The 24,429-nt window shown below is 41.7% G+C and overlaps 1 protein-coding gene across 1 annotated transcript in view; it reads right to left on the minus strand.

The window, feature by feature from the left end:
• The window catches only part of LOC108542582 (protein piccolo-like), a 119,277-nt gene extending 100,747 nt beyond the window's left edge, over positions 1-18,530 (minus strand). Inside the window, exons 1-2 of the mRNA XM_017892658.1 lie at positions 18,501-18,530; positions 2,261-2,352 (exon numbers count right to left, since the gene is read on the minus strand). Of these exons, the coding sequence (XP_017748147.1) occupies positions 2,261-2,352; positions 18,501-18,530 (122 nt within the window). The remainder of the gene's footprint in view (positions 1-2,260; positions 2,353-18,500) is intronic.
• Positions 18,531-24,429: the final 5,899 nt, after the last annotated feature.

Consider the following 24,429-nt stretch of genomic DNA (forward strand, 5'->3'; position numbering starts at 1 on the left):
GGGCGCCCCTCCCCCAGCCTCGCTGCTGCCTTGCGGTTAGATTGCAGACTGCTGTGCTAGCAATGAGGGAGGCTCCGTGGCCGTGGGCCCCTCCCGGCCAGGTGTGGGTATAATCTCCTGGTGTGCCCGTTTACTTAAAGCACAGTATTGGGGTGGGAATTACGCGATTTTCCAGGTGTTGTGTGTCTCAGTTCCCCTGGCTAGGAAAAGGGATTCCCTTCCCCCCTTGCACTTCCCAGGTGAGGCAATGCCTCGCCCTGCTTCAGCTCTCGCTGGTCGGGCTGCAGCAGCTGACCAGCACCGATTGTCCGGCACTCCCCAGTGAGATGACCCCAGTACCTCAGTTGAAAATGCAGAAATCACCGGTCTTCTGTGTCGCTCGCGCCGGGAGTTGGAGACTGGAGCTGTTCCTATTTGGCCATCTTGCTCCGCCCCCCACAGGTGCTCTTGAGTCCTTTTAAAAACTTAATTTGCTAACACCTGCAGTCACCCAGTAGAAGTAGTTTTAGCAAGGCTGCAGGGGTCCCCAAAATGCCACCATGTGTGAATAGTAATAATCCTGGCATTCCGGTATGCACCTACCACCTCTGCCTTTCATAATAATAATAGTTTACTTTCAGTCCATGCCTTATAGTTTAAAAAAGCCTTTTGCGTATATTTGTTTATATTTCACCTAATCCTTATGAGAACCTTCCAAGAGAGGTACAAGTATGGCTCCCATGGTGCAGAAGAGGAAACTGAGGCTGGGGAAGATTATAGGGTTTTTCCGAGATCATATAGGTATAAGCACTGGAGCCAGGTCTGAAGGCAAGCCACCCTCCTTGCTCACCCCATGCCTTCTGTGTATTCCTTCTCTTTAATCCTTGACTTTTATAACCCACTGCACTGTACCCCTATCTACCTGTGGCTCCCTTGATAGGAGGGACTTTCTGAAAGAAGACATGTCTACAAAGCAAGACCAAAGAAAGGGTACTTTGCTTTCCTTATGACTCCCTAGAGAAAGTGTCAAGTTCTTGAATTTGGAATGGCAATGCCCTCTCAGAAAGCCTTTTAGGGATCCCACTACCTTGATGCCTCTCTAAGCACTATTAATCCCCAGACTTCTATCTTGCTTTGCTGACCCATATCCCACGGGACATCCCTACAAGGCAAGGAGCAGAATTTGGATGTCGCCCCCAACAGAATGGTAATGCGGTTTTTTCGGCATTCAGAACATCCCATGTTGTCTCTATCCTCTGGCATTCACAACATATAAGACCACCCTTTGCTCCCATTCCCCACATACTCTCTATACAGTCCTTTAGCAACACTTTGAATTCTGAATTTAACCTACATACAAGTGCCTTCTGGGACAGCAAACTACACCCCACTGACCTGCAACCAAGTTGTCTCTGCTCAGGGGCAAAAGACTTCTACTCCTGAGAGTTGTGCCTGAATCAGAATTGCCTTTACTACCCTCACAGCCAAGACTCTCCCACTCGGTGCTTGAGACTCATTCATTCATTTTTCCAAGATTAATGCTATAGACATGCATTTTGTCTTCCTACCCCAGTGAGTTGGTGTGAACCAAAATATCATGTACAATTCAGGTATGGAAATGAAATGTCAAGGAAAGTTCATTTGTGACTCAGAATACTATTGAGACACCCACCCACATCTCAACAGGGTTGTTGAGTGCTAATAAAGCCCCCTTAGCTTGTATTGTGTTTCATAGTTATTATATCATACACAGCTTGGACAGAGCAGAGGATAGTTACAAAAAGTTTATGCAATCTTTCTCAGGTCCTTTTCCTAGCATCAGGTAAGGTTCTAAATTAGGGAAAGCTTGTGACATTTCCACTCTGATTTATCTCCTGAGCCTCATTTTCTTCATTTACTCTTTGTCATCACCCGCCCCCTGCTCCCAGCCATCTTGCCATAACCAATTTTTGGTCATATCGAGGTCAGTGCTCAGGACAGGGACACTTTCAAAGCCTCCAGGAAATAAGAATCTATGCCATTCTATCATTTCCAGTTTTTCCATGATTTAGAACAATTCAAAGCCCTAAATATAGAAGAAGCCATTTGGGTCAGCTTTTTCTACCCCTGGCCTTTTATTGGGTTGGTGCAAGGGTAATTGAGGTTTTAGCCACTGCGTTTAATACATGGGAGGAAGCTGAAGCCCGGAGAAGTGAAATGGCTTTTGAAAGGCACACAGCTAGCTGAGAGCAGAGCTGATGCTATAACTCAGACTTCTGGGTCCTGTCATCATCCCACTAACCTGGCAGAGCTCGGCAAGGCTATGCCCCCGAGCAGGGCTCCCCTGGCTGGCCGAACATCGCCTGTTCGTGGGCCACCTAGTTCCCTGCTGTTCTATGGATGGCAGAGCAGTCTCTGGTGCCCTCAAGAGGCAGAACTGAGTAGTGGTGCCCTCATAAAAGATCTAGATGCAGCCTGAGAAATGAACCCTCAGCTCCACCTCCACCCCAATTTTACAGAACATTTTGGACTCATCCTTTTATTTTAAAGATCGTGAAACAGTTTTTTAGAATATCAAAATATATTTGAAACGCAGACTTCCCCTAATGCCCTCAAAAGCATAGACTAGAGACCAGGCGCTGTGGCTCACGCCTGTAATCCCAGCACTTTGGGAGGCTGAGGCAGGTGGATCACAAGGTCAGTAGTTCGAGACCAGCCTGGCCAACATGGTGAAATCCCCATCTCTACTAAAAAAAAAATTAGCCAGGCAGGTGGCGTGTGCCTGTAATCCCAGCTACTCAGGAGGCTGAGGCAGGAGAATTGCTTGAACCCGGGAGTCGAGTTTGCAGCGAGCCAAGATCACGCCACTGCACTCCAATCTGGGCAACAGAGCAAGACTCCATCTCAAAAAAAAAAGAAAAGAAAAAGAAAAAAAAGCATAGACTAGAACTAGGACCTGGACCCCTGTGAGAACCGAGAAGCCCGTAGGCCCAGGCCATGTGCCTGTTCCCCTGAGAACCTCTCCAGAACCAAAACTTGAAAGGTGTGAGCAGAAAGGAAAAGTGATGAGGTAACTTCATGGAAAACCAGGTGCTGGCTTCCTCTCTTGGTCGTAGGAGAGCCACAGCACTGCCCTCTCATCAAAGGACTGGAAACACCTATGTTCAGGATGCACAGCTCTGGGTGGTGAGTGGGGGCTGACTCATAGTTAAATAAGGAAATGGACAAGAATATCTCCCTGGTGGTGTCCTGAAGCCCTGGCCTCCCTAGAGGTGCTGGGAAGGGAAGTATGAAAGTGCTACAGGAATGTGCATGGGAAGGAGGAAAGGAACCAACAAAGGGTGATCTAGATGGGGGGCACCACGAGTGGAGGAGTCAGGAAGGCCTGGGAGTTTGCAGAGCAGCAGTGACGGGGGGTGAGGCCCAAGCCATCAACTTCATTGCTAAGAGTTGTAAGGAATCCAAGGCTGTCTGCATCTTTGTTCTGTAAAAGACATCTAGACACTGGGGACTTTACTAACCACTCACACATACTCTATGCAAGCAAAATTAATTGTTCTATTGTCTATTCCCACAGTCCTGTGTAGACACTTACCTTGTGTTACATTTGGTTTCATATCTGACTCCAACTATCCAATTCAACAAATATTTATCCAGTGTTTCTGTTTGGCAGGCACTGTGCTACCACAAAAGACTTAAGCAACTCTGTCTTGTTTGTCTCTAAGCCTCCTGCACTGCCAGCAAAATGCAATTTGATAACTACTAGATTTAAATACTGTATTTTTAGGCAGGACAAATAGAGATGCTGTTTCCATTTGTGAAGTATGGAATTCTAAGCACTTGGGTTTCTAGTTCATAGTTCTATGTGTGTTCTTATATATGTGGTCAATGGGGGCCATCCTCTCCCTGACACTCTACTATCCTTTTCTTCCTCATCCTCACTCTAAGGAAGATGGTTGTATTAGTCAGGGTAATTAACCCCAGCTCCTGTCACAGATAATCCCTAATCTCAGTAACTTAGCACAATAAAAGTTTATTTCTCATATAATTTTTTTTAAATTTTTTAAAATTATACTTTAAGTTCTGGGATACATGTACAGAACGTGCAGGTTTGTTACATAGGTATGCATGTGCCATGGTGGTTTGCTGCACCCATCAACCTGTCATCTACATTAAGTATTTGTCCTAATGCTCTCCCTCCCCCACCCCCACACCACCCCCCGACAAGCCCTGGTGTGTGATGTCCTCCCTGTGTCCGTGTGTTCTCATTGTTCAGCTCCCACTTATGAGTGAGAACATGCAGTGTTTGGTTTTCTGTTCTTGTGTTGGTTTGCTGAGAATGATGGTTTCCAGCTTCATCCGTGTCCCTGCGAAGGACATGAACTCATCCTTTTATGGCTGCATAGTATTCCATGGTGTATATGTGCCACATTTTCTTTATCCAGTCTATCATTGATGGGCATTTGGGTTGGTTCCAAGTCTTTGATACTGTCTCACATAAATTTGAAGATTCTGTTTCTTCACACACCTCCAGGCACAGCAAAGCATAATAGCAGGTCGCAGATTCAGACATTCTTGGTCAAGTCGCTCTCCTTGGCAGCTCTCTCCTAAAGTGGCAACTCAGCATCCAGACTCCTCCTATCCTGTGGCTCTACCATCCCCTAGGCCCTCCTTGTCACCTCTCCTGGATCCTCTGCATTCAGCCAGATGACAGTCAAAGAGAGGGATGAAAGGCCCTGTACCTGGAACGTAACCACCTCAGCCCAGAGGTAACATACATCCCCTCTGCTTAAGATCTCTTGATGAGAACTAGTAGCATGGTTCCTCTCACATATGTCGGAAGCTGAGATGGGTTCCCAGGCTGGAAAGCTGCTTGCTAGCAGTAATTCCATCTCAGAAGGGAACAAGAATTTCTGGTGTAGTCAGCTATGCCAAAGCAGTACTTTGGAATAATTAAGCATTAAAAGTTCTGCCATGAGAGAGAGAGAAATCAAAAGAAAGATTGTCTTATAAATACTATATTCTGTAAAATCTGGAAAAATAACCTGTTCCTGGGGAGATTTGTCTAGAATGATCAACTGTACCCCCAAGGATCCTCCGTAACTCTGCCAGGAGCTCCATAGAGTTGCTCCCCTGGGTTACCATCAAGTTGGAGCTAGAACCCAAGGGTACAGATACAGATGAGTGGGAGCAGGGGTGCCTGCACACCAAGTGCCCTTCAAGACTGGCTCTCTTCAGACTGAAAGGAAGTCTTACTTGATGGGAAAGGCAAAGAACCCCTCTGTGTCACTCTCTGGAAATAAGACTGTCTTCTTTCAAGTAAAAATTCTGTTCCTTCACACACTTCCAGGCACAACAAGGCATAATGGCAGGTCACAGATACAAATAAGCTCCCTGTGTCAGAATTTCTGAGCTGAGAAAGATGGATGACTAACTGAAACCTTTGATAGGAAAGGAAGAAGCGGTTTGAGGAATCAGCTTGAGAGAAAAAGGAAGCCCCAACCTCCTCTGCCTGCCTTCACTGGTCCAGAAAGAAATGGGTTTGGAGCCACGGATATCTACATCTCTTCCTTTAAAATATGAGACCTAAACATCAAAGAGTTCTCTGGTCTGAGGCGTGGGTTTGCACATAGAGGTGATGACTTGTCAATGATATATTTTAAATTGAGTACCAATTAGGCTACAGGAAATAATATAATTAAAATTTAGAGACAGTTCTAAAACTTGATTGAAGACCTGGAATAGTCTGTTTGAAGTAAAATGAATAATGCTTCACTTTTTTGCCAAAACACAGATATAAATATTACCCAAGCCTAAAATCCTGCCCAATCAGCTCCTTGTATGGAGCTGTGGGAGAGATGGAGTGGAAGAAGGGGAAGAGTTTGTTAGAAGGCTACAGATAAGCCTTATGCAATGAACCAACTAACGATGTGGGAAATGGGCCTCCTAGAAAAGGTGGATCCTACAGAGTGAACTCTCTCCCTTCCCTGGAGCTACAAAAGAGAGGAAAAAAGAGAGCGAAGGGCTAAACAGATATTGATGTCACAGCATCATCACCATTGATGCTGACCCCTGAACACTAACCTGTGGCTCCTAAATTCTTTCTGCACAACGATAAGACTAATTCAAAAACCTAGGTGGGGGACTGGCTTGTTAAGTAGGGGCTGAGTAGCTCTAGCTATAAAGGGTTTACAAGTAGGGACTGGGTACACATTACATTATCATCGTCAGAGAATGCAGTATGAAGCATCCTGTATGGTTAGTGGAGTTCGAATTAAGATTTAAAAGGATGTAATTCTTAATTCACAACTAAGAAACTGACATTGGGACAATCCACAGAGGTCATTCACATTTCACCAGTTTTACATGCACTGATGTATGTGTGTGTGTAGTGTTGTTCACTTTTATTGCATGTGAAGCCAAGCATGGTGGCTCATGCCTGTAGTCCCAGCATTTTGAGAAGCTGAAGCAAGTGGGTCACTCGAGGCCAGCCTGGCCAAATGGTGAAACCCTGTCTCTACTAAAAATACAAAAATTAGCTGGCTGAGGCATGAGAATCACTTGAACCCAGGAAGCGGAGTGAGCCAAAATCACGCCACTGCACTTCAGCCTGGACAACAGAGCGAGACTCTGTCTCAAAAAAAAAAAAAAATGTTGCATATGTAGATTGATGTGATCATGAATATAATCAAGACACGGAACTGCTCCACCACCATAGGGCTCTGTTATAGCCCTAAAGAGCCATCCCCACCCTGTCCCCCATCTCTTAGCGGTGGCAACCACTAATCTGTTCTCTATCTCTATAATTTTATTTCAAGAATACTGTGTAAGTGGAATCATATAGTTTGTGACCTTTTGAGATTGGCCTTTTTCACTCAACATAATTTTTTTGAGATCCATCCAAGTGGTTCCATGTGTCAATTGTTTGTTCCTTTTTATTGTTATATAGTACCCCATGGTGTGGATGTACCACAGTTTGTCCATTCGTCTGCTGAAGAACATTTTGGTTGTTTCAAGTTTGGATCATTTACGAATAAACTACACTTAACAACAACAACAATAACAAAAGGACACACTTCTTGTCTTCTAAACCAACGATTCAAACTTAGTGCAAATAAGAATCATCCTGGGTATAGGGAGGAGAGTGTATTGAAATGCTAATTCCCAACTAGAAAAGTAGTCTGGGACTGGACCAGATGTCTGCATTTCTAGTAAGCATTACTAGGCAATTCTCAAATAGGTGCTGGGGACATAGTTGAAAACAACTGTGGGCTAAGAGGCTACAGTCTGGTGGATTTGACAGAATTAAAAATAATTTCTATCATCAAATATATATATTTATATATAAAAGTGTGTGTGTGTGTGTATGATATATATATATATATATTTATATATTTTTTTTTTTTTTTTTTTTTTTTTTTTTGAGTTGGAGGGCCTTACTCCTGTTGCCACCAGGCTGATGCAGTCTCATGATTTCAGCTCCACCTGCAACCTCTGCCTCCCCAGTTAAGGAAATTCTCCTGCCTCAGGCCTCCTGAGTAGATGGGACTACAGGTGCAACTGCATGGCCCGCTAATTTTTTGTATTTTTATAAAGAAGGAGATTTCCACCATGTTGCTGGACTGGTCTCAAATCCTGAGCTCAGGCAATCCACCTGCCTCAGCCTCCCAAAGGCTAGGATGATAGGTGTAAGCCCACTGTGCCGGCTGAAAAATAAAATTTTTCCTAAAAGAAAAAACAGCCTTGTTGCTTGATACCATCTAATCAGGAACTTTTCAAAAAATTGAATATGTATAATTTCATTTTTTGCAGTCACACTTTATGTTTCAAAGTTGTGTCTAATTTTTATATTTTTAGGCTGATTCTGTGTCTTGAGAAAAGCAATGTTGCATTGTTAGTTTAAGGCACAGATGTGTTGGAGTCCACTGCAGGTGAATGTCTCCAACAAGGCAGGAACAATCAATGGGTCCTTTGAAAACAGATGGTAGAAGGACAACCACTGATTCTATTAAAACACGAACAGTTACACATATTGTTCTGTTTACAGCAAATATATGAAGTAGGAGTATTTTCTTCAAAAGGGGTATTTGATTCTAATTAAACTTGACCTATAGAAGTTTTAAAATTATTTTAATTTGAAAGTTTATTTGGAAAGAAATGGCATGAAATACTTCCACACATTAGCTGATGTAGAAATAATATAATGTACCCGTAATGGAATAATAACAAAAGATCTCTTGGAGTTGAAAGGGATACTAAACAGTAAACTATTCCCAACCACCTACCTAATTATTTGTCGCCTGTGCGAAATAGAAAGTACAGGGCCAGGTGTTTGGCACATGCTTGTAATCTCACACTTTTGGGAGGTCGAAGCTAGCGGGTTGCTTGGCCCAGGAGTTCCAAGACCAGCCTCGAGTAATATGGGCAAATACATCTCTACCAAAAAATACAAGAATTAGCCAGCATGGTGGGTGTGCCTGTATCTCAGGCTACTTGGGAGGCTGAGCAGGTGGACATCTGGAGCCCAGGAGGTCGAGGCTGCAGTTAGGCAGGATCGTGTTACTGTACTCAGCCTGGGCAACAGAGTGAAACCCTGAAGAAGGAAGGAAAGGTAAGAAGGAAAGAGGGGGGAGGGAGGAAGGGACTCTGGTCCTGGGAGGCATAAGAACTGAGTTTAAGTTTCAGCTTTGCCACTTGGCCAGCAGCTGTATAATATTAGACATGTGGCTTAAGTTTCCTCGGCCTCAATTTCCTTAACTGTAAAATAATAGGGTGACCATCGTGGTCTCTTTCAGTCCTAACATTCTATGATTCCCTTCTCCAATCTTTATCTCCCTCTGGATATTTATTCATAACCTGAAAAAGAAAGATGAGCTGATTTTCACATTGCAAATTATCTCTCAATTTAGAATGAATGAATTAGAACATACATATGGACAAAGATAAAAAGAAACTAAACCTAAAATTAAAATCTCCTTATCTAAAACACTTAAAATATGAATAAATTAGCTCCCAATAGAATCAGAAGGAAAAGACATTCTCTGATACAATGCTAAAGAAGATAATGATAATCACCAAACCAATGGGCTGTTCTATGAGAATGAGCTGTATTTAAAGTGGAATTTGTGTGTTCTTCAATACAGATAAATAGAGCTATCAAACACACAGTTGTCACAGATTATCTCTGGAGACACAAATTTATGCTTTAAGAACTAAAACTCAGCATCCCTTTAATGCTTAATGGGATATGCCATCCTGATGATATATTGCTTTCATCAGTAAGGTGATTTCCTCTTGTCTTTCTAAGTAATCTATGCAAAAATCTCTTGCGAATCTCTCTTAAAAGATTACGTGGGTATCATCTAAGTTTTAAAATCTTATTAATACAAATAAATAGCTTTCATTCAGTGCTTTGCACCTTTAAAGTATAGCACATGGTATGAGCTTAATAATTGTTTCCTAAGTGAATGATTTAAATTGAATAAAGCACCAGACACCTGACAAATGGAATCACTGATACAGTTGAAACAGCACTGGAATCAGGGTCTTGACTGCCTCTTGCTAGCTCTATGAGTCTGGGCAATTTATATAACATCTTTGAGCCTCGGTATTCAATCTGTAAATGGAGACAATTCTACCCAAACACTAAGCTTAATGGGAGAATTAAAATAGATGATGTGAAAAAGGAAATCTATGAAAAACTTCAGCTCATATTAGTCTCATGATGAGTCTAAATACATTCCCCCCTAAGATGGGGAACAAGTTCTCTCTCACTTCTATGCAACACCATGCTGGATGTCTTAGCAATGCAATGAGACAAGATTTGAAAGAAATAAATAAAACTGTCTTAATCCTCAGACAATATGATCATCTACATAGAAAGTCCTGAAGAATCTATAAAAAATGAACTAATAAGTGGGTATAACAAGTCATAGGACACAAAGTAAACATACACTCAGAATATACAGGAGGAAATGATGTTACTGGTAACCTCAGAAATCCAAACAAGAGCCAGATAATTTAGATAACAAAAATAATCTAAGGCCACACAATCATGACATGTATTCCATATTTCATTTTCATGAGAATTGTGTGCATTTGGTTTCGCACATGATATATTTTCATAAGCTTACTTTGAAAGGAAAAACTTAAGTTTTCAGATGAGCAAATATATCTATGAGATAAGCTAGTTTGCAAAGTCAATTTTAATCATGCATACAATTTTACAGAGTGATGAGTTCCTTCTGGAAGCCATGAAGTTCTTGCAACTTGAATAGACAAGAGAAGACCTTTTGCAAAGGCCACTAAACTCCACTATAAAACAAATGTCGTCTGTGGTCACCACCTATCTTGAGGGGAAAAAGTCAAATATGTATTGAGCTGCTCTTAATGTGGATTGACAATTTTAGCAGATTTGTTAAATATTCATATGATTCTCTGGTGGGAAAGATGTCCTGTATTTACATCAGTGAGTAATTTTTCTTATTGCTGCAATAGATTATACATGAGAAACAGTCTTACCGATCTTGCAAGTAACTGAGAGCTTATGGAAGAAAGATTAATATTTTACTGAAAAGGATGCAAACGTTCATTATATGAGAAGCCATGTAACTGATGTATATCATCTCTAACATCAATAATTTATATAATGGAAGGTTCAGTTACTGGAATTTGAAAACATCCGTACACTTGCCTGAGTGTACCTTGTATTTTATGTGTCCTATGATGGATTTTTATGGCACTGTCTATGTTAGCCCTGTCCTATGCAAAAATCTGAGAAAGCAGTTTTGATGTACAATTAATTATATTTTCCAACACACATTTAACTAGAAAACTGTTAAAAATGTTTGCCCACTTATCACTTAAGATTATCAGATATATCACCAGTAGTATGCATATCACCTTGGGAAACACTGATATCATGGGAAAAGCACTATAACTGCAGTCAAAATACCTAAATTCAAATTATGATTCTGCTGTTTAGTAGTTATGCCACCTCAAAACATTAGTTCACATTTCTGAGCTTCTGTTTCATTTTTAAAAGGAAGAGCAATAAAAAGCATATTTGGGGATCATCTGGAACACATGATATCATCAGATTTTTTCCTTATCATGACATCAGTACTATCATAATGTCAGATTTACCCTCATCTTACTCTTATACAATTACCTACATATAAGATGTTTTGTAAGACATTTACATATGAAGATATGTTATTGATACAGTCACCATACCATACAGTTAAGTTGTAGACTAAATCTGTGACCAAGAAAAAGAAAATTAACACAGGCCTGGCACGGTGGCTCTCTGTAATCCCAGTACTTTGGGAGGCTGAGGCAGGTGGATCACGAGGTCAAGAGATCGAGACCAACCTGGCCAACATGGTGAAACCCCGTCTCTACTAAAAATACAAAAATTAACCGGGTACGGTTGTGTGCACCTGTAGTCCCAGCTACTCGGGAGGCTGATGCAGGAGAATCACTTGAACTTGGGAGGCAGAGGTTGCAGTGAGCCGAGATCATGCCATTTCACTCCAGCCTGGCGACAGAGCAAGACTCCATCTCAAATTTAAAAAAGAAAATTAACACAAAAAATTACAACTTACAACTAGATATGAAATCTTTAAGACATCTGTTAAAGGCAGGCAATCTTCATCTTTATGTTGGTAGGAGTTTTCTGGTTCATTCTTGGCCCTCAAAGGATGCATGAGTGTAGTCCTAGAATGGGAAGTATGTCCCATTCATACAGTTGTGATTAATGAAAATTTGGGCTTATTCACCCAGGCCTTGTGTAGACCTACTCCATTGGTCAGAATACTTTTAGCAGCAGTAACAGATAATCCTCATTCATTTTGGCTTTCACAAAAAAGGCATGTATTTTTCCCTATAATAAGATATTCAGAGGTTGAGAATTTCCATGTATCATGCACCAGATCCAACTCTTCTTCTTTGTGGTTCTCCTGATAGCAAGATGGCTGCAGCCATTCCAATTCTAAACATGGCACTCAAACACAAAAATTCTCAGAGATAGGAAAGGGATTGCTTCTTCTAGGCATATTTATTATTATTATTATTATTATTATTATTTTGAGATGGAGTTTCGCTCTTGTTGCCTAGGCTGGAGTGCAATGGCTTGATCTCAGCTCACTGCAATGTCTGCCTCTCGGGTTCAACAGATTCTCCTGCCTCAGCCCGCTGAGTAGCTGGGATTACAAGCGCCTGCCACCATGTCTGGCTAATTTGTGTGTGCGTGTATTTTTGGTAGAGATGGAGTTTCACCGAGTTGGCCAGGCTGGTCTCGAACTCCTGACCTCGGGTGATCTGCCCACCTCAGCCTCCCAAAGTGCTGGGATTATAGGTGTGAGCCACCACACTGGGCCCCCTAATGTGTATTCCTTAGAGAAAATAAAACTTTTCCCAGAAAAATCTCAGTCATGTCCACCACATTTCATTAGCCAATAATTGGCCAAAAATGCTCACCTGTAAATAAGTGACTGGCAAGAAAATGGGACCAACACGAGTAGTTTAAGCCAACTGGGACTTAATTCTGAGCAGGACTTTGGGTTACCATCCAGTGAATCACTTAGACAGAGGTGGATCACTGTGAGCAAGAAAAAAGAAGGAAATGGATACCAGATAGGCATAAATAAACAAATCACGTCTTCCACTCACCAACTGGGCATTTTAACTAATTAACCAAGTTAAAATTGATACAGATTTAATTATATTGTTTTTCATACCTGAGGAAGTTGTCTACTCTCTAATAATCAACTAATTTATTGAATATTTTTTATGATCCATGTTTTCTCCACTCTTGGTTGGTTAGCTATATTGGGTTGAATAATGTCCCCTAAAATTCATGTCCACCGGAAGCTCAGAATGAAATCTTATTTGGAAATAGAGTCTTTGCAGACTCCATTAGTAATTAGTTTAAGATGCAGTTGTGCTGAATTCGGATGGATGCTGATCCAATGTCTCGTGTCCTTATAAGAAGTGAAAACAGAGACATAGACACCCAGAAGAATGCCATGTGATGCAGACAGGATTTGGAGTGAAACATCTACAAAATCAACGAATGTGAAAGGAAGGCCAAAGACTGCTGGCAACCACCAGGAGCTAGAGAGCCAAGAAAGAGCCTTCAATCACTTTGGTTCTGCCGACACCTTGGTTTCAGACTTCTAGGTTTTAGAACAGTGAAAGAATAAATCTCCCTTGTTTCAGGCTGCCCAGTTTATGGTAGTTTGTTATGAAAGACCCAGGAAACTGATACATTAGCTACCGCTTAGCCTTATTTTTTAGGGGATTGCTTAGAGTTTACAATATTTTTAACTCACCACAGTCTACTTTCAAAATATTATACAATTTCAGGTATATTTTAAGAAATGTACAACTGTGTACTTAAAATGTTCCCCTCCCATCCTTTGCACTATTCTTGTATTTTATTTCTACTTATGTTGTAGACCCCAAAATATATTTTGTTTTTTTAAGCTTTTGTCTTAGCAATTACATTTAAAGAGTTCTTAAAATGAGGGAAAGTCTCATATATTTCCACATATTTACCATTTCTTGATCTTTTAATCCCTTATCTATCTGGCTTTCCATCTGGTATTATTTTCTTCAGTCTGAAGAACTTCCTTTAGCATGTATTTTAATGCGGGTCTGTTGACAAATTTTCTCACCTCTGCTTATCTAAAAATGTATTTATTTTGCCTTCATCTCTGAAGAATATTTTTGCCAAATATAGAATGTTCTGGGTTGATAGACTCTTTTTTGTTGTTGTTCTTTCAGCACTTTAAATCGGTCATTACATTGTCTCCTGGCTTGCACTGTTTTTGATAATAAGTTCGGGAATTCCTATCATTATATCAATGTATATGATGTGGTTTTTTTTTCTGGTTACTTTTAAGATTTTCTCTTTACTACTGGTCTTAGTGGCTTAATTATTACGTTCTTTTCTGTGTTTTTTGTGTATGAGTGTGTGTTTATATCACTTAGGGTTCATTTTGCTTCTTAGATAATTGGGTTTGTAGTTTTCATCAAAATTAAAATTTTTTAGTTATCATAGTTTGAAATATTTTTCTTCTCCCACCCTATGACTCCAATTACACATGTTAGGTCCCTTGATATTGTTCCACAGTTTGTCCTGGCACAATTTGTTATTCTTCTCAGCATTGTTTTTTGTTTTTTGTTTTTTGTTTTTTTTTGAGATGGAGTTTTGCTCTTGTCTACCAGGCTGGAGTGCAATGGTGCGATCTTGGCTCACTGCAACCTCTGCCTCCCGGTTTCAAGTGATTCTCCTGCCTCAGCCTCCTGAGTAGCTGGGGTTACATGCATGTGCCACCACGCCCAGTAATTTTGTATTTTTAGTAGAAACTGGGTTTCACCATGTTGGCCAGGCTGGTCTCAAACTCCTGATCTCAGGTAATCCACCTGCCTTGGCCTCCCAAAGTGCTGGGATTACAGACGTGAGCCACCGTGCCTGGCCTACTTTTAATAAAATTTATTTTGCTCTCTGTTGTTCATTTTAAATAATTTCAAAGTTATCCAGTTTGTTAACCTTTTTTCTTTAGCTTCTATAATAATATGCTGTTCAGTCTATCCAGTGAAATTTTACTGCAGGTATTGTATTTTCAGCTCTAGAGATTCCATTTAATTATTTTTTGTCTTTCATTTCTCTTGCCATATTCATATTTTCATTAAATCTTTTGAGGCTTGCTTTATTTGTTTATTGTATGGGACAATTTATATTTTTTCCACAAAATATTGCAGAAATTTTATATTGTGGAAAATATTTATAATATCTACTTATAATATTTATATTTATAATATCTATTTTAACATATTGTCTACTAATTCCATCTTGGTTTCTTTCTTTCTTTCTTTTTTTTTTTTTTTTTGAGACAGGGTCTCCCTCTGTTGCCCAGGCTGGACTGGAGTGCAATGGCACAATCATAGCTCACTATGACATCAAACTCCTGGGCTTTAACAATCCTCCTGCTTCACCCTCCTGAGTACCTAGGCCCACAGACATTCACCAATATTCCTGCCTTTTTTCTTTTTTGTAGAGATGGGGAGTCTCACTATGTTGCCCAAGCTGGTCCATCTTGGTTTTTTCTATGGAGTGATTTTTCTTTTGGTGATGAGCCACAATTTTTTTTTTTATTTTTTTATTTTTTTGCTTTTTTTGTATGTTTAGTTATTTTTTTATCAGATGCTGGACATTTTGAATATTACACTGTTGGTGGTGTTTTAATGTTTTCCTTTAAAGAAAGTTTAATTTTATTTTGAGAGGCAGTTAAGTTACTTGCAGACTAGTTTGATCCTTTTGAGACTTGTTTTAAAGCTTTTCTAGCGTGGACCTTGGGTAGGTTTTACTCAGTGGTATTGAGAGGCTTTTTTCTTCCTGACACCAACCAGTTCTGACACCAATGAGGTGTCCTACAATTCAATTCAATTCTAACACCAACTACCCAGAGTTAGCATCAGACTCCACAGGTTTAAGGGCTCAGTCCACAAGATTGCCCTTACTTCAGATGCTTCCCAATTATTGGGTCCCCAGGTTACCCCTGCTCTGCCCAATTTGAGTGCAAAGTTGGAAGTTCCCACAATCCCTCCCCATTTCATGTTTGATACTTTTCTAGAATGACTCACAGAACTCAGAAAAGTGCTTTGCTTACTATTACTGATTTATGATAAAGGATACAACTCAGAAACAGCCTATGGAAGAGATGCATAGGGCAGGGCATGAGGGGAGGGGAACTCAGAGCATCCATTCCCTCCCAGTGCCTTGATGTGTTCAACAACCTGGAAGCTCTCCAAACCTTGTCATTAAGGGATTTTTATGGAGGTTCTCTTACTAGGGCATGATTAATTGAATCACTGGCCATTAGTGATTGACTTAATTTCTAGCCCTGTTTCTCATCCCCACCCCGACCTTCCACTGCCACACACAACCCCCAAGTTGAGGGGTGGGGTGGAAAATTCCAAGCTTTATCTTTCTGGTGACCATCCCCCATCCTGAAGTTATCTAGTGGCCTGCCAAGAGTTGCCTTGTTAGAACAAAAGACACTCCTATCACCCTCATCATTCCGAAAATGCCAAGATTTTTAGGAGTGCTGTGTGTGACCCAGTGACCAAGGACAACGACTATATATCTTCCTACAATACCTGTGGTATTATAGCTGGTAAGCACTCAACAATCAGCTCTCTGGGGTGGGGGTGGTTGAAACAACTGTAAATTGTAGTATATGCTGATTTACTTGGCGTAAATATTCTATAATAGCTGATTTCCAGCTACCAATGTATGTCACTGAAGTTCAGAGAAGAGATATACACAACTGACTCTCACAAACCAGTGTGAGCCAACTCCAACACACCACTGCCTTTACTCTGGCCTAGTTGAGCCCTAATACTTCATGAAGCATAACCATTTTGGGGTCTCTACTGAGTGCATAACTGTCGAAAGAGGCCTCTCTACTCTGAATGGTCAGAAATTGAACATTTTGTCCATCCTGTGTGAGCTCTGGGAATTGCTTATCTTAGGTCTCTCTGGTAATTGTTCCTTCTCTCATAATTTTATTTGTACACCTGTCATGGAGTTTCATTCTACACATGTACAGCTTAGTGTTCAGTCAAGGGTTCAAGACAAAACCTTTTGCCCATTTCTGAACCTATCTCACTCCCTTCTTGCTGGCACTCTACACTGAATATTCAAGCTGCCTTGGCCTCCCTGAACTCTGATCTCTGTCTCCTTAACTCAGGAAGATGCCACAATCTTCCTGGGTTTCCCATCCCTGCATCACATTCCAGAAAGTTCCTCCAGGCAGAAAACCACGCTAAGTCTTAAGTCTCACCTTGTTTGTTTCCTTTCTCTGAGGGCTTATGGTCCTGGGCTACCTGTTGTACAATATATGAAAATTGTTTCATATGTTTTGTCTCATTTTCTGGTTGTTTACAGTGGGGTTAAGTCTGCAAGCAGTTACTCCATTGCAGCCAGAAGAGGGAGCCCTCCTTAGTTTCCATTTAAGTAAAGCTGATTCTTTTCTTATAAGAAGATATCCCATTTCTGATTTTATATTTTCCTTTTACAAAGAAAGAACTTACCTTATTTCTGTTTTCATAGAAACCATCAGCTTGCTACTCTTTTACCTACCATGCTACTCCTTCCCTTACTGCTAGTAAATGGATTGCCCACACACCCTGGAAAAAGCCTGGTGGATGCAGCATTCTGAAAGAGCACCGTGCACCTGGCTCACTCTCTCTGAGCAACAGAAGTTTGATTGCTACACTCTGGTGGGGCCCATTGGATCTAGAATGATCCATAACACTATCTGGAGAAGTTTCTCTCCTCAGGAAAGTATAAACATCTTATAAGGACTAATTGAAAGTAACTGAATGCACATCAACAAATGAGTCTAAAGTACAATTGGTTATATCTAGTTAAGCATAAATAAATACGGAACATTTGATTCTTTTATATTAACTTTAAATCCTCCCTTATAAGGAAAGTGGGAAAAAATCTGTAACAGCGTATGCCTAAGAGGTTGTGTCTGTTCTGGTACAATCTGGATTTCCCTTTTCTTGCATTATTGAGGCTTGGCCAATCCTCTTCTGAGTGACCTGTGCTGCTTTTGCTCCATATGGGTCTGTGCTGGGAGGGAGTCATCTATTCATCAGTGACCTTCTTACCTCACGCATGACCATTTTTTAGCCTTTGTCTGAAATCACTTTTATAATTTGAACGTCAAGGTCTTTAACAACCAAAATGATAATAAGATTTTTTCTCTCTTACAATATACTCTGCAAAATGCCTCCTGTCAGTTACTTACCATCAGGGAATGGCTTGTCTTTCTAGTGGTATTATGGTATATTCATTTCTTGTGGCTACTATAACAAATTACTGCACACTTGGTGGCTTAAAACATCAGAAACTTATTCTCTCACAATCTTGGAGGACAGAAGTGCAAAATCAGTTTCACTGGACCAAAATCAAGGTGTTAACGGGGCTGCAGTCCTTTTAGAGGCTCTAGGGGAAAATCTGTTCCTTGCCTTGGGGACATATTACTCCTGTTTTCAAGGCAATCATCTTCAAACCTCTCTCTGCTCCTTCTTCACGTTGCTTTCTCTTTTGTGTGTATCAAATGTCCCTCTACCTCTCTCCTATAAGGACATTTGTGATGACAATTAGGGTCCACCTACACAAACCAGAATAAGCTCCTCATTTCAAGATCCTTAATCCCATCTGTAAAGACTCTTTTTCAAAATAAGGTAACATTTACAGGTTCCAGAGATTAGGATTTGGGTATCTTTTTGTGTGGGGATGGGACAGGGAGGTTGGAGGAAGCAGCCTGCAGCCCACCACACGGGGGTTCTGCTTCATGTCTATGTGCATCTCCTCAACGACTGTTGACTTCTGTGAGACAAATCTTCTGTTCATGCTGTGGCACTTTGAGGGTAGCATTTAAAGAAAGAAAACTCCAGAAAAAAATGGATGGTATGGGGCCCCTGCATAGGCCCCTGTGTAACTCTGTTAAATTACTTACCATTTCTATCTGCAGAAACTTTTCATCCATTTCAGGCCCACTTTAGTCAAGGCATCCCTATGTCAATAAGAAGCACAGTAACATACTCCAGAGACTGTTCAGACAGCACTACTATCTCTATTTGTTACCTGATCTTCATTTATTCTAGAACTGTTCTGCACAGTCAGCCTCAAGAGAACCCAGATCAGCAAGGCAGTGCCCACAGCTACCATTAGTCACCTGAGAGTTTCAGTGAGGAGGAAAAATTGAAAAAGCAAAAAGAGAGATTCTGGGGCACAGACAGATAGTAAGAGATGAAAAAATAATAAAAGAGGAAAAATAAAAGAAATAGCTCCATCTGGAGGGAAACAGTTAACCAATAAATGACTCTACATTTAATGAGCAACTATGATAAAATATAATGTACTAGAGCAGAAAGAAAGAAAACAAGTATGACATCATCCTTGCCATCAGAGAGCCTTTAATGTAGTAAGACAGAAGTATACATATCTAACCATAATACAAGATATATTAATACAAGGATCTTGCAAAAGGGTCAAAATGATGTGAGAACTTATTTTTTTAGAAAGTGGGGTCTTGCTATGTTGCCCAGACTGAACTCAAACTCCTGGGCTCAAGCAGTCCTCCTGCCTCAGCCTCCTGAGTGGCTGGGACAACAGGCATGCACTACCACATCTGGCTGCTGTTGGGAACTTAAAGGAAAGTCCACAACCAGCTTAAGAGATCAGGGAAGGTTTCATAAAGGAGACAGTGTGTGAGTGACACCTAGAATTAGTAGCAGAAGAGCCACAAGAACTCACACAACTGTGTGCCTGAGTTCTGTACAAATCCATGGTCTGTAACTTCAGCTGAGCAAGCTTTCAGCACAAGGCATGCCGACTCCAGGTCCTTACAATTCCTCTTTCATTCCCCCAGAGCAAGTATTTTAGAACCCCCTCACTCTCCTCAAGCTCTACCCCACCACTTCTTTCTAATTCTCGACAGAAAACTATTAGCAAGAACATTTTCAACAGCTTTTGTCCATCTGTGAGTCGAACTGCATCATCCACATCCCACCCTACTTCTCCCCTGGCTCAGGGAAGAGGTGTTCCTCTTCCCATGTGAGGTGGGTGGATGACCATCCCATCTCATGCTTGGAATTACTCCTCCTCCCACCTCGTAAGGGACTTTGCTCTGCTTGTCATTCCCTCTTTCTTATACGAAATGGTGAAGAGAGCAGGCTTGAAGTGGAATGGCTTGGTTTCCCATCTTAGTTCTACTTCTCTCTAGCTATTACATGAATAAATTTTCTCTGGGCCTTGGTTTCCCTATCTGTAAAATGGCACCTACTTTGTAAGGTTGTTGAGAGGATCAAATGTGCTATCCGTGTAAAACAGAGTTGCGTCTCTGGCCCATAGAAAGTGTTCAGTGGGTGCCAGTACATATCTTTCACCTCTCATCAGTGGGCCCTTTAATCTCTGCCTCTAATCATGCTCAAATCACATCTGTCTATGGAAATAAAATCACTCTCTGGATCATCTCCTCGTCCATTTGTTCTTCCTCTCCACTTCTCTTTTGAGCTCTTTCTCTCCATTTCTCTTCATAACCAAAACTCTTGAAAGAATGGTCCATGCAGGTGGAAGCTGTAACCTGAGTTTCAAGAAAACCTGGAGCCTGATTGGAGAGCACAGGGATAGCGCAAAGTGGATAGCCCAGAGCCAAGTCATGGGCAAGCTGAGGTGTTGGACTTTATCCAGAACGCCGTGTGGAGCTGCTGACTTCTGGCAAAGAAGTAGTGCAGTCAGAACTGTACTTTAAGAATATTAACCTGGCAGTAATGTGTAGATAAGAACTCTTAGAAAATTGTTGCACTGGGAAAGATGAACTTATGAGCTATAAAGGGGTGAAATACATAAAATCAATACAAATCAAGCTGAGAGTCCTTGGTGAGGGATGAGGTATGGGAAAAGAGAGAGAAGAAATCATGATGAGTGTGACATTTCCAGCCTGGTGGCTGCCCTCACTCAAACAGGGGAGTAAGAGGGAGGAGGAGAAGCTAGTTTGGGGATGGAAATGATGAGCTCAGGCTGGGACTTGCCGGATTTGAAGGATGACACCAGACACCAGGTGTCACTATACTCCCAGTCTGAAAATTGCAAAGCAGCCACTGAGCTACCAAAGAATCTTAAAAGGCTGTGCAGATTGCAGTCTCTTGGCTGGGCTCCTGTCCTGACTTTCTCTTTTCTACAGGGCTGGCCCAGAAACTCCACATGCATTAGAGACTCTAGGTGTGTTAGAAATCCCACAGTGCTGATGGCTCCCTAGAAGCTCAATGCCCTGAAGAACTACTTCTTCAGGCCTTTAAGGATTGTGACCTTGGGGAAATAAGGTCCTAAGCCAAGAGTCACAAACTCATATACTTTCAGGTAGTTACCGTAGGTAATATTATCAGGAGAGGGGAAGTCTGTGCAAACTAGAGTGCATGCCCAACCCAAAGGCATTCAAATTCACAAATTAAAAACAAACAAATCACTGTGCTGGCCTAACTAAATACATCTGCATCCAACCACTTTGCAATTTATGCCAAACTACTTACTCAAGGAATATGTCGACATCAAAGCCTTAAATGTTTGGGAGATGTAAAAGGAAGGGGAAGATACTAGAAAGAGGATAAATTGAGCCTTGACAAATTAACTCTCCTGAAGACAGTTTGTTTCTCTCCCTGTTTGTATCCCAAATGCCCTAGAGCTAGGACACTGTGCTGGAGGCTCAGGGAGGCCATGGTCCTGCTGTGTCCTGCTGGAACCAGAGAACATTGGAGCATATTATCTGACCCAGTAATCCCCAAACTTTAGGCATTTGTGAATATCCTCACCCTCACCATTTTTGCCTTATCAACTGGACTGACTTTTCTTTAAATAGAGCTTAAATCAATTCCCTTTTATATTTGTGTGCATCCTAAATGTGTGAGTTTGAGTTACATTTTTCTTAACACCCTTTAAAATGAAAAACAGTCATTAAAATTAAAAGTGAATATCTGGACACCACCTAAAATAGTCTCAAGTACCCCCAGAAGTATGCATGTCATATGCTGGAAAGCACTGGTTCAAGTCCCTCACTTCAGAGATGAAAAGGTTAAGGGAGCCTGAATATAGTTTGGTGTTCAAAAGCACTGACCACCAGACTCTGTGGCCTTGTCTAACTGCTTACGCTTTATGAGTTTCTGTTTTCTCATCTCTAACATAGAGAAAACTGCACCTGTCTCCCAGCAACACTTGGAGAATTAGTGAGATTGCATGGAAAGCACCCAAGAAGTGGAGCTGTGGTGAACGTTCTATTACTGCTTAGCTTGTTCCCATCCCAGAGTGAGCCAGGGGCAGGTCTGGAACCAGGACCGTTCCTCCTGCCACCTGGGCCAGGACACGTGCTCCACAGGAAGTGATTCACCACTTCAAATCGGACCAGCCAGATTCTCCTGGCAGTAAGCCCTGGGGCAGCCCTTCTGCTCCCCACTCCTCTCCCACCCACTTCTGAGGTATAGGCTGCCCACAATGGCTATGCAATCACCATGTTATAATTTATGCAAACACAGGATGTGTAGGTGTTGAGGAATGTGGCATGAAAAGCACAGAATGTCTATCCTTCTTACACCTCAAATGTTCAACATCTTCTACAGCGACTGATGGCCTTATGAAAACAGACAAAACAGCCATTTTCTGTAGATCGCTACATTTAAGACAGCTGTGTTCTAGAATACGCTACAAAGGACCAATAAATCAAGCTGCTTGGCTTTACCCAAGAATTCAGAATTTTAGGGCTAAAAGGGACTACCCTGAAAATCACTCAGTCCAACCAATTGTTTTGGCAAAGAGACAAAACTGGGGCTCATGACTTCCTAGAGAGGTCAATTACTCTCCAAGTACACAGAGCTGGTGTGGCAGCTCTGGGACACCTCACTCCGTGACTACATCTGTGATTGGTTGGTTAAAGCTGTTCATTCCACTTTGCATGTAAGTGGTTGGAGAGCCTTAAGCATGGAATTCTATAATGAGATGAGGCATGCGGGTGAGGGGCTGAAGTCAGGTTTTAAAAAGCAAAATGTTCCAGGATAGGGTGTGATGGATGGCATGAGCTGGCAATCACACAGACCTGGGACCAAAGCTAGCTTGCTACTTACTAACTGTATATACTTGTCCTTGAGCAAATTAGTCCAGCTGTCTGCCTTCATTTCCTCATCTACAAGCTAAGGGTAACAACATCTACACGCAGGATGTTTGTGAGGATGAAATGACATGCTTATACAGGGCTATACAAGGTACTTGTCTTGGTCCGTTTTCTGTTGCTGTAACAGAACACCACAGACTAGGCAATTTAAAAAGAAAAGGAGTTTATTTGGCTTGCTGTTCTGGAAGTTGGGACATCCAAGAGCATGGCACAGACATCTAGTAATGGTCATCCCATGGTAGAAAGGCAGAAGGTGGAAGAGACAGAAAGAGCGCAGAAAAAGAGAGCCAGAGGAAGCTCACTTTTATAACAGAGCCACTCCCTTGATAATGAACCCACTCCAGCAATAGCTACATTAATCCATTCATGAGGACAGAGGGATTAAGTTTCCACATGAAGTTTTGGGGACTGACATTCAGCCCATAGCAGTGTTCAAATCCTCATTAATCCCAAGGGATACAAATCACACTGTAGGGTTCCCCTAGAGTTATGCAAAAGCCATGTGGGTCTGGGCATACATTTCTAGGTCAATAAGAAGTGGAGCTAAAACATCAAAAAGCTCCTGTGAAGAAATGGAGAGCTTGAATAGCAGGTGGTCTTTCGGGAACCACATATACCACTTTGTGTAGCAGAGCCCTCAATTGTTTTTCCTTGAGAGAAGTAAGGAAGAGAGAATAAGAGGAAAGCAGGGTGAAATCAAAGTGTTGAAGGAAGATGAGAGATGAGGGGGTCTCCCAAGATTCATTGGAACACCTTGAGTTGGGTTTTCAAAAGGAAGAAAGTAATTTTTTAGAGAAAGGAGAATAAGAAATGTCAGCAGGAGCTGGAACTGTTGGGCGGTGCCGCCCTCTCTCAATCGTGTTGCTCTATTTTAGGTGTCTCTTTGGACTGCAGCGTTGGCTCTCAGAGCACATAGCCGGGTTTCCTCCTGTCTAAAGTGAGGTGTCCCTTGGATCTCTACTCAGAGCTCAGCATCAGGCCAGGGATGCCTGTGCCAGCCTCGCTCTGCTCACTGCCTTGCGTCAGGCGGTGCTGACTGTCCTCCAGAGAAAGTCCTCCCCACTCTCTGGGTTTCCAGGCAGCAACTCTCTGGGCAGCTGCAGCCACCAGATATGCCTGGCTGCCCTGCCAATAAAAGCAAGGGGCTGGCAGCTGGCTCCACAGACCCATCTCTGAGAACACCTCAGGAATCACTCAGGCTTTAGAAAGATTTTGCTTAAAGTTCAGTCCCTGCAACAAAGCAAAATCCCAAAAAGGGTGGGGTGGGGAGAAACTCAGCTACTTTAATCACAATCACTAGATGGAAGGAATAGTAAAATGATAAAGTTTCCTTTTCAAATAAGGAAACTGACGTGCAGACAGAGGTCCTAATCAGTTCACCTGGTGAGTCTGAAATGGGCATAATTATAATTATCTCTATCTAATAAATGATTTTAAAATTCACTCAACATTCAACAGGTATTTGTGAATGGGGCAAGCAATGGGTTGGACATTTTTACATACATCTCTTATCTCCGCAACAACCTAGTACTGTTAGACTACTACGGCTTAGAAAAAAACAACTTGCCCAAGATTCCCTACCATATGAGTTGCATCACTGAGATTGGAACCTGGGTCTGTGGTTTTGAAGCCCCCACAAAGCTGAGACTAGAATCACCTCTCTTGCTCCCAAGTAAGACTTCACCTTCATATTAGCGTCCAGGTTTCCCCTGGATGCTAAATCTAA

Source organism: Rhinopithecus bieti, unplaced genomic scaffold (genome assembly GCF_001698545.2).
Source record: "Rhinopithecus bieti isolate Rb0 unplaced genomic scaffold, ASM169854v2 scaffold_22442, whole genome shotgun sequence".
NCBI lineage: Eukaryota > Metazoa > Chordata > Mammalia > Primates > Cercopithecidae > Rhinopithecus > Rhinopithecus bieti.